This window comes from Channa argus, chromosome 10, assembly GCF_033026475.1.
Source record: "Channa argus isolate prfri chromosome 10, Channa argus male v1.0, whole genome shotgun sequence".
Lineage (NCBI taxonomy): Eukaryota > Metazoa > Chordata > Actinopteri > Anabantiformes > Channidae > Channa > Channa argus.
Window position 1 is genome coordinate 20,421,254 of NC_090206.1, and position 11,048 is coordinate 20,432,301.

The 11,048-nt window shown below is 40.9% G+C and overlaps 1 protein-coding gene across 2 annotated transcripts in view; it reads right to left on the minus strand.

Moving 5' to 3' along the window:
• Positions 1-5,100, minus strand: part of slit3 (slit homolog 3 (Drosophila)) — a 222,756-nt gene extending 217,656 nt beyond the window's left edge. Inside the window, exon 1 of one of the 2 annotated variants that reach the window (XM_067518823.1) lies at positions 4,325-5,100. In XM_067518823.1, coding sequence (XP_067374924.1) covers positions 4,325-4,515 — 191 coding nt within the window. In that variant the 5' untranslated portion in view covers positions 4,516-5,100. The remainder of the gene's footprint in view (positions 1-4,324) is intronic. The other variant, XM_067518822.1, reaches the window with a different exon arrangement.
• Positions 5,101-11,048: the final 5,948 nt, after the last annotated feature.

Below are 11,048 nucleotides of genomic sequence, written 5' to 3' on the forward strand. Positions count from 1 at the left end.
GCTCCTGGCAAATGAAAGGTGTGTATGTGTGCGCATATGCGTGTGCTTACGCGTGTGTGTGTGTGTTTGACAGAGAGGTAGATCCAGAGAGTGAGGTGTGGACACGCAACAGGCAGAGCTAGCGGTGAGGAAATGTTTGAAAAAAAGTAGGAGAGAATCAAAGATGGACAGAAAGGATAAGAGATGTAGAGAAGAGAGACAAAGTTTGGGTAAAGATCAAGAGTTGGGAAGGGAAATAACCCACATGAGGCTAGAAAAGCCAGGAAAGGTGTTGCTTGGGAAAAACCTGCCAAAAGCTTCTCTCAAAGTGCAGTTAGCAGAGGAACAGAAAAAAGTGGAGTTAAAATCAAAATTAGATTGTGCAAAGTTGGCTCTAGACACTTGTTGCTTCCAGCAGGAGTGAACTCATTCAACTTCAAACACACACACTCGCAAGAAAAGTAATAGGATCATTTGATTTAAGTGGTTTTATAAGTGAGGTAGTTCAAATCCACACCTCCATTCTCATTTCAATGATTGGACTTCAGGTTTGCCAGCACCTGACTCCAGCTGATGTTTAGTGACATCAGAGACTTCTTGCCCCATCACTTTGTATGTTTAATGAGTTTGTTCAATAAAGTCACACTCCACTCTGGCACTTTGTCTTTTATCAATATTTTGTTTGTTCATATCATTGAAGACGCATTAATGCTAGAATTTCCTGATTGCAGCTAAACTAATTAAAGCTCCCCCCCCCCCCTCCCCCCCTCTAGACTACAACATTCAATTCCCCACACTTCACAGCAGTTGGGGCAACAGTTTGGAATTCACAGCTCTAAAAATCAACACTGCAGGGTGTGTGTTTGTGTGTGTGTGTGTCTGTGTGTGTGCAGTCCCAGTAGGTCAGGTGTGAATTGGACCCAGGAGAGAAAAGCGGATTCATTTTACCCAGCCTCGTTAAGCCTGTTAAGTCTCCCCCAAAAACCCTCCACTCAAATTAGATGCAAATGAGGTCTCAAGTGGATCCCAAGGAGGACATTACAGAATTGACTGGCCTGAGGTAATCTGCAAGGCTGCCTGTGAGTGCGTGTTTGTGTGCGTTGAGTGAGCAGTTCAGGGCACCACTGTTTTGCTCTTGTTAACCTTTTCCAAATGCACGGTTTACAATAGTGACGAGAAAAAGAAAAAAAAAAAAAAGGGCTTTTAATGAAATTCTGTAGTTATGACAGGTGGACTCCGGGTCAGAAAACCATGCTCCCGTTTGCTTCTGGATGCGGTGCAAGACTTAAAGTTATAAAGTGTGAGTAATAAATAGAGTAAGTAGGAGCTGACTAAAGTTTTAAGAATCATACTGGTGGTTTAACTGCTTTGTACAGTAGTGGCAACCAATTTCCATCTCACTTGATTTCCTTCCTTCTAGGTAGCCATGGTCCTTAAATAAAATTTAAATAAAAAATAAATCAGCCACGTACGTAAGTGTATCCCAACATTATTTTTTTTTTATGAGGTCTATTACTTGGCTTCCTTGTGGAGTGCAATTTCCCTCAACTTGTGTCATATACTTCTTCACTTCACAGTGGTTCTGTGCATTTGTTTTCCGCAACCTCCACAGAGTCCGTGAAGTTGTCTGACTCAGTACATGTGGCTCAAGAGAGTGATAAAGGGGAGCAGCCGAGTAGCAGCAGAAAAGATTTTCCACTCGAGATAAGGGAAAAGTCTTGTCTTTCACTCAAAACACCACATGCCTTGTCGTCTTCTTGCTTATAGTGAAAATACTGCTTTTACTCTTCTTTAAAGAATTCTACTGCGATGAAAAAGAAACCGTATGATGCGACTTAACGTTAATGCAAAATGGTGAGTCTAAAAAACATGTCTGCTACATCAGTTTGCAAATTACCACTGTGTCAGCATGAGACAGGAACAACGTAATCAGAACAGAAATGGCAGGTGGATCACTATTAAAACTTTTTTTTTTTAGCTAAAAACCCTTTTTCCTTGTCTTGTTTTCCATTTGCAATCAACATAAGAGTTAACATAGCCTTCTTTTCACAGGGATTGTATTATTTCTATTGAGGAGAACACTACAAACTTCCCTAAGTCATCAGTCAAGCCCACGGGTGCGAGTGTATTTGAAAACATGGGTTTTCTCTGGGTGTATTCATTTATTTTTCATTCTGATGCACTGTTTTTCTCTGCCCAAATTGATGCATACCAGTGTTCAGCCAGCTATCTCAGCCCTGCCGTAGACCGTTAGTAAAATCTTACTGCCAGGAAACTGAATAACAGATTATTATATGTGTGACTCCTCAGTTCATTTTTATGGTGAGACATAATTTAGCCCCATCGCAGTAGCTACGTACTTTCCATCTCCCTTTTCTACTTTTGGCTACTACGTGACCAGGAAAGAGACCGGTCTTACAGGCTTATTGATCGTGCAAAGCTTTAATATATGTTTATTGATAGAGATGACAAACCTTCACACAGTTGATCTGTATCTTTAAAAGGTTTTAATGATAGATTTAAGAAAAAAAATCAATAGGAAAATTTGGGAATGTGATACAAGTTACCACTTTTTGACTAAGAACATCACAAACTTGGCACTCTTGTTACTAGAACCTGTTGTGCACGTAGACCCTATCTGAGTTGTCAAACCCAAATCGCTGTTGCCCAGACAACATGTTCATGTCTCTTTCCTAAAAAGTTTCCCCGTCTGCTGTAACCTTCAGAACTGGAATCTCATTCATTTTAATGTTTCCCCATCTCAGACTCCCTAAAATGTATCTGCTGAGAGAAAGAGAGATGGAGGCAGGCAGAGAGGGAGAGGAAGAGGGAGGTGAAGAGCAACTCTTGGCCAAATTCACATCTGAAACACTGACCTGGATAAATCAGGGAAACATAAACACAGTTTCTGGAGTGAAAGCAATAGGAGGGGGCTCTGCTACCCCAAATATTCCACCCTGGAGACCCCAGCGAGAGTCAGGGGACCCCGTTATCCCACCTCCCCATCACAGCCTGCTCTAATTATTCATTTTGCTAGGGTGTAAATGTCTTCAGGGGATTGCTGTGTAAAAGCCAACAGGTCCTGAGAGGTCACAAGAGCCCTGTGGGATGGAAGAGGTACGGGGTTCATTGTTCGCACTCACACAGTCACATGCAAGAAACAACTACTGCACTGGCCAGCACATATACAAAAAACAAGACAAACACGCAAAAAAGTAAAACCGCACATTCATATTCAAATCATATGTTAATATCAAACAGTACCCCCCACATGCATGCGTATTCACAGCCATTACCCCCCACTTGCCTCTGCAGCCTACTGGTTGTGTTTGTTGTCTCAGTGTTAGGTTTGTTGTTGATCCCCCGCGGGGATTTTGGCTGCTCCCTTATCGTGCGTAATCACTTCCATACCTTAACAGCATAGGTGTGTGTTTGTGAGTGCATGTGTGTGGCTGTGGGGGTGTATACGTGTCAAGATCGGGCTAGAGGTGGCAGCAGCATCTGTCAGGGGTCTGAGGCTGCCTTAGGAATGGGTTTCATTTGAAACTAGTGTCACCAGGCTTGAAAACAAACTAAAACTAATTCCTCAGGAGTTGAATCATTGTGTAGGGATTTACACACAAAAATAAAACTTTTGAAAGTCTTACAAAGGGAATGCTGAAGATCTCACTGCACTCTCTTTGCCTTTGATTTTGAACTGCTGAAAATCTGTAAGCCGCTCTCCAAAACACTGCTTCAGAACTGCTGCCATTGACCGGGGTCACCGGTGAATTATGTGCACCGAACTTTACTTATCCAGTTCCCCAAGACACTAGGATTTGTTTTGCATAATTCTATAAATCACAACATATTTATTTTCCCAATGTATCATTCTTGTCAGTCCTAAATACTTTCACACTAACTCACATTTGTCATCCAAGTATGAGCAAAATAAAACAAATGTTTGCCTAATCACTAAGTTCAGGTCAGAGTTCAAATCCCTTTCAGTTTAATCACGCAGATGTAGCCTGGTGCATGCAAGTGAAATCTCATGGACAAAAATAAATAAAACATATCAATCCACTTTTTCACATAAATGGTGATTGGTTGCTTGTGCAATAAGTTCCTACTTTATTCAAAATTACCTTTAAACGTAGTTTGACTATATGTCTACGTAATAGCGATTTTAGCATTTTGACCAATAAAAGCACATTAAGCATTAAGTTTCACAGACACAGTAAGTCACGATACTGGTTATGGGGGTAATATAGGAACATTGCAGTCACACAAATGAAGAAACGGTGTACAAAACAGTGTTTGATGCGGTTTATCACAGAAATATATTTCCTTAATGCTAAATACTTACAGGCGCTCGGCATTCCTAGGTATTCCTTTAGGCACAGTCTTCAAACCCAGACCCTGGCAGTCCACATGCGACCCGGAGCAGCTGCACTTGTGTGGGCATCCGTTCACCGAAGCAACGCACACCAGCAGCGCGACTACCAGAGCCCAAACCCGGCAGAGCGCAGCCAGCCTCTCCGTCCCGGTCGGCGGCATGATATCCACTGAAACTACTTCCAAACTGAAGTTAATTGAAAATCCGCGGGGAAATAGAAAGCTGTGGAAGTAAGGATCCCGGAAAAGGTCAAGAGAGGCCGTTTGACAGTATGATTTAAATGTGATGGAAGGCGAAATCAAATGAAGTGCTCTGTTTCAGAAGTTCACCAAAGTTTCTCTCAAGAGCCTCGATCGGTCAGGATCCTCCTAAAACGCTCCCTTCCCAGTGACAGAGAAAGACAATAAGAATAGGATTTGACACCTACAAGTTATCTTAGAATATGTCTAACCGTGCGTCACTCAACTCGATGCGCAAAAGTCTCCCCAAGTCCTCCCCATTCACAAACTCTCCGAGAACAACTTATCAGCCTGACTCCTGAACTTCCCAAAGGTGAAAAACTTCAGCTGGGGTGTAACCTCCTTCCAAGAAGCATCCCTCCACTGTCAGGGAATAAAAAGTGAGAGTTGCAGAGGAGTTGTAATGTTAAAAAAACAAAAAGAGCAACAAAAAAAAAACCCAAACTTCAGAGAGCAGAGGCGCAACGCAGACTGGTACGGCTGGAGATTGCGAGAGAGGCAGACAGATTTGTACTGAGGTTTCCCCCAAAATCCTCTCTCTGAGTGCCTTTCTCCCTCCCTCTCTCTCTGTCTCCCCCCCTCGTTCTCTCTCTGTCTCTCTCTCTCTCTCTCTCTCTCTCTCTCTGTGTGTGTGTGTGTGTGTTGATGTCACCAGAAAAGAGAGTGCGGGAGAACTACAAAGTTTCACTCATCCTTATCTTTCCCGCAGAAACGCACTGTATAAACTCAGCTACTTTCCCACACACAAGAATAAAACTCCAAAACTCTCAGGCCATGGCAGAGTGTACATACTTCAGCTAATTTCCCAGCAACTCGTCCCCATTAATCATGGCTCATACATCATCTTAATGATCTGCTTTGTGATCATATATTGGTTTTTTGCCATGTCTTTTTTGGAGCCATCTCTCCAAAATAGCCTCATGTATCATCCTTGGGGAGCCTTTGTATGCCAGCAGGATGATACAAAATGCTGTCAGACAGATCAATCAGTTTGTCAAAGCTGAATATAAAATGCTTTATTTATTGCTGTGGCAAAAAGAAATCCACTGTGGATGCAGCCAGCATCAAAAGTTTTGATAAAAAGATGACTGATGAGGCCTCATGACCGTGGAGTACAAACGTCCCTCTAACTGGTTGTGGATGAGTATAACTAGTTGTATGGTTACAGGCACTGCTTAAGTCTCTTCTCATCCTGCATCTAGTCACTACGCAGATTTCCACACATGCTTTTTTGACATGGGCCAACAATAGTACAGTGAAGTGGAAATATCTTCAGTGCGGTGGCCTGGATGCTGTTCTGCATGTTGCAGTGTAGCTGCTGCCCTCTATCGGCACAGAGGGAAACATGTATGAGCCAAAGAGAGGAGAGTTGGTCAATTAGCTGCTACGGAAATAAAACAACTCCTTTCTCAATATATCACAGCCCTCTAAATTAATCCAATTCATTTGGGACGTTTTCCTGCAAATGTCAAAAATTTTAAAAGCTTTTTCCTCAGCAGTGTCTCAGTCTGTAATGAACAGTGTAAAGTTCATAAATATTGTAAAACCCAGACTGAGTATCATTCTGGGACTCTGGCTAATTAAAACATCCGTTTTACTGTCATTTGGAGACCCACCAGACTCATACTTCTGGCTTGTTTAATATTTTACGGTTTATAAGTAAATGCAGTAAATTTATTGCAGTGTTTAAGATTAATTCTCCAAAACCTTATGAAAAACGATCCCAATGTTTTGTCTGCTGGTCTCTTATTTTAATGCAAAATAGATTTGCTGAATTTGTAGCGTATGGTCATTTTTGGGCCCATATTTATTCGTGCTAAGTCAGTTATGCATATTTCTACCAGAGAGTTGCTAATCTTCCGAGGTTGTGTAACTAGATCCATTTGTTTTGTGTGTGCGCAGTGTTTAGCTAGTATGAACAATAATAGAAGTTTCTAAAGAAGAGAAGAAGCATCACTTGTTAGTTATCACAGCATTACGTCTGATGTCTCTTCTTTTCTGCTTAAGTAGAATTCACCTGAGTGCGGTTAGACAGACCTGTTTACCGCCAGTTGTTGAAATGTGACATTCTTAATCCCAAGGGAAAAGGTGTTAGTCAGTGTTAAAGACCTGAGTTTAAAATGTGCACATGTGTAAATGTCAGTGGGGATGATGTGTAAGCCTTCCCGTTTCTAACAAAGAAGCTGCTTTGAAATTATTCTCAGTTTCACGTCAGATCCACGCCAGCTGCAGGGCAAGGAGAGCAGCACAGGTATTTTCTGCAGTGACTAACTGTAGCTCCTCTTGGGGGATCCACAGGTAGCCTCTGGCGTTTGGAGAAATTAAATCCCTCCAGACTTTCCTGGGTCTGCCCTGAGGTTTCCTCTCTGCTGGCCATGCCCAGGGAGCAGGAGCAGCCTGTCAAAGTGAGTAAGACCGGCCTTAGTGGAGAAAATCCATTTCAGCTGCCTGCACTTGGATCTTGCTGTCATTGCTGCTAAGATCTTTTATGCAAAGGGAAAGCAAAGACCAGACCCCAGACTGATGCGTTCCAAATTAAAAATATTATCATTTGAGAGTGGAGACTTGAGTGGCCACAGACTACCCCGTCTACCAAATTGGAAACAGTACTGCCAAAAATATAATTCCATCTGTACACATTAAAACAAACAGCCTAAACAAGTAGGAGTAATACATTTTTAACACACATCCTTCCCATCAAAGGCAAATGAACAAATAGTCAACCTGAACATTTCCAGCAAGCTACACAGCAAAAGGCTATAAAAGGTTCTAACACAACACATTTATCAAACCCTCAGGACAGTTGCAAATTCTGTGGTAAAACTCATTTTTGGCTCAACATACTTGCTAAGCTAACAGACTCTAAACCTGAAGCTCTGAAACACAATTGACTCAGTGGTCAATATAAGCTTTTAATTTAGTTGTTTTAATTTTCTACGCTTGTTAACTAACAAAAAGTCAAAACGTGGCCAAAACATGTAGTTTGATCTCTTCGTTATGTACGTAGAAGAGATTTAAAAATGAATTCTGTGCTGTTCTCGATGGTTTTCTGTGTCTCCATGTCTAAAATCTATTAATTTTCCCTAGAAACCAGATGTATTTTATCACAATTTGTGAGGGCTCAAAGGATTCAACATTACCTAAACTGCAAGGCTCTATTGATTTATTAATGAGATGCCAGACAAATCTGAAAATTAAAACACAAAATCGAGTAAAACATTTGGATTTCACAGCAAAAGCAAAAGGTTTGTTAGGTACTCTGCTGTTTTACCTCTAACATATTAACATTTTATTGCAGTGATGTAAAAAGGATAAAAGCCAAATTTTGTAATGTTAAATAAGAATAAAAAATCCCTGGAATGGATTTTGTGTATCTCATTTCCCCTTTATGCATTTAAGGAGAGCTGAGACACTTGGTAAAGTGTTAATATAAGCAAAATTAGTAAGTCTTAAATTGCTGGAAGTTACAGTTACATAAATTTAACATCTGATCAACTGCTTTAAAGCCCAAGTTGTTCCCAGCTTTTTGGACCTATCAGTGGTTCTGTTATTTAAAACAATGGTGTCGTTTACAATGAGGCCTTTATGACCCCATGCAGTAAAAGAGTGGATTCAGGGGTCAGAGCTTTGAGTCAACCAAACATTCAATTTCTGGTTAAACTGTAGAGGAATTAAGAAACTTCAGCAGGAAACAGAAAACACATCAAAATCTAGAAAAAACCTAAAAATGGGTTTGTGGAAACATCTGGTGTCCCTTTGTCTCGCATCACATGTAAACTGCAAAGACACAGAGGGGAGAAAATGTTTAAACGGGGAGGACAACACAGCCGAGGAGACAGAAACAGAGCCACACACACACATCACACATATCAGCCTGATTTGATTTTCAGCACCCCAACAACATTATGGTGTTGTTCACTTCAGTGTTTCCGCAAATCTCATTTCCAAATGTCGCACCACATATTTGGACGATTGTTGTTTAGAGAGTGGACAGTCTATTAAAGACGTGTGGCCTTGTTTTTCGGACTTAACATGTAAGCTGGACAGACCGGTCTCAGAGGAACATATGATCGGATGCTACACAGCCACTCATGCTGTACAATACTGTTCAACTGACTCTTAGTTTCTGTCTTTGGGACATTTTAGATAATAGGAAATTCTAATAAATGAAAATAAGAACAAAATAAAAATCCATCCATGTATTTTTTTCTACAACAAACAGGATTTGCAAATTAAAACACATACAGTGCTGGGAGCTGTCTCTTTTCCGAAAGTAGCAAGAGTTGGGCAAACAACTAATGATAAAGTTGTTGCTCCACAAAAACAACACATTGAAACACTCAAAATGAAGGAGCGATGATCTTTTTTTTCCTCAGACAAACCACTGCTGGTGTGTGTATGAAACCTCGCTCTGACGGCTTTGTTTGGGCTCACTGGGATAGGATGCATGTCATTAACTTTTGAGGCTGAGGGTTTGAAGATTTCGCTCAGGACCTTTCTATTTGTGATCCCTTCTTGAGGATTTCTCTCCCTGAAGTCTCCGCTGTATTTTAATGAATAAAGTGGAAAAACCAAAAACACACAGAGGACATGGCAAAATGAGACATTAAGCATTTGTGAAGTGAAAAGAACTGGCTGCTGCAGAAGTTCTCACACCACAAAACAACTGCCACTCTTTCTGACTGTCTTTCTCTCTTTCTTCTTTCTTTCTTTCTTTCTTTCTTTCTGTCCTCGCTCTCTTTTGAAATCCCTCGTGTGCCCTTTTCAACCCTTCATCTCATTCTCTTGGCTTCTAATGTCTGACTTACTCTCTTTGTCTCTGTGTCACTCTGTCTCTCATCAACACATTCTTCTTTTATTTCTCTTTTTCCCCCCATTATCCCATCATCTTTATTTCTCTTGTCCCACACTCTTTATTTTTACTAGCTGAGAGGCAGTGTGCTACTAATTAGAATCATTCAGTGATGCAGGGCCGAGCCAGTGACCAGAGTAACAGCTTCACACTTCACTGCTCGCACACACACACACATACAGAGGCGAGAAGGCACACATTAATATCGTGCTGTCACATGGAATTTCCTCTCGATTGACCGAAGCTCCCTCACACATTTAGAGACATTTTCCAGCACAGTCTTTCTATGAATTACATTTTTTATTGGATAATAATGAAGGACACGTTTTCCAGTAGCATCACTCCCACTCAGTACAAGATCAATGGGCTTGTTTTGTATGTTATGAAAATGTTTTTACAACAGCAGCTTTCTAAAACAATATGTTACTGTAGCTACAGTTGCCTAAAGGTGACAACTCAGATTATACAGTATCATATAGATTATATAGATATGATGAAGCAACAAAATACCTCATGCCATTTAATCTATATCCCATTGTTTTGCATGCAGTGAAGACAGTATAAGACCTACACAAATGTGTCCCCAGACAGGAAAGGATGTGACAAAGAAAAACAAACTCCTGGCAATCCGGCAGCCTGGGCTTTGCATGTGAAGTTAGCATGTACTCCAGTTACATTTTCCTCCCACAGTCCAAAGACATGCATGTTAGGGTAACTGGTGACTAAATTGACAATAGGTGTGAATGGATGTCTGTCTGTGTGTGTCTGTCTCTGGGTTGGCCCTGAGATAAACTGGAGACCTGTCCAGGGTCGACCCCCCCTCTTGCCCAGTGACGGCTGGGATGGACTCCAGGCCCCTGTGACCCTGAACTAGATAAGTGGTTAAAGATAATAGATGGATGGAGGTCTCCACTCCTGAACTGTGAAACACGTTCCATCACTTTTGAGGAGCATTTTATTCTCCGATTTATAAATTACATGGTGTCTCGTAGAAATAACATTCCCGTACAACTGAACTCTAAATGTAATCAATGTAATTTTGTTGAATAAATGAAAAATATATTAACTGACAGCAAGTTGCAAGGTGGTTTGGGGCAGACAGAGGGTGGACAATGTGCATGACTGTCTCACCACAGACCTGAGTTTGACTTCAGAGTTGTGTGTGCGGTTAAGTTTAGAAAAGAAAAACACTTTGGTTTTGATTTAATGTAAATAAACTCACTGTGCATAAATGTTACTTAATTGAACCAGACAGCAGTCTTTCCCTAACCTTAAGCAAGTGATAAATCCATAAACATTTATGAAATGTAAGTCACGAACTGGATGTATGTATTGCAAAGTCAGACATTTTGTCAGTTTTACAGTTTCAACATACATGTGTTTGCCATTGTTTAAACGGATACGACCATGACTTGAAGGAAACGGGGTTTTAACTCTGTCGGATTTAAAATTTTAATTTACTGGTTGAACATGGGAGAAAATTTCATAAATGCCCTTTAAATATCTGCTCCTTCAAAGTTCAGTGTCCTGACCCACAACAAGGCCTCTTAAATAGTGTATCAGTTCCGTTGTTGCTCTTTGCTCATGTAAAATGGAGAAAACT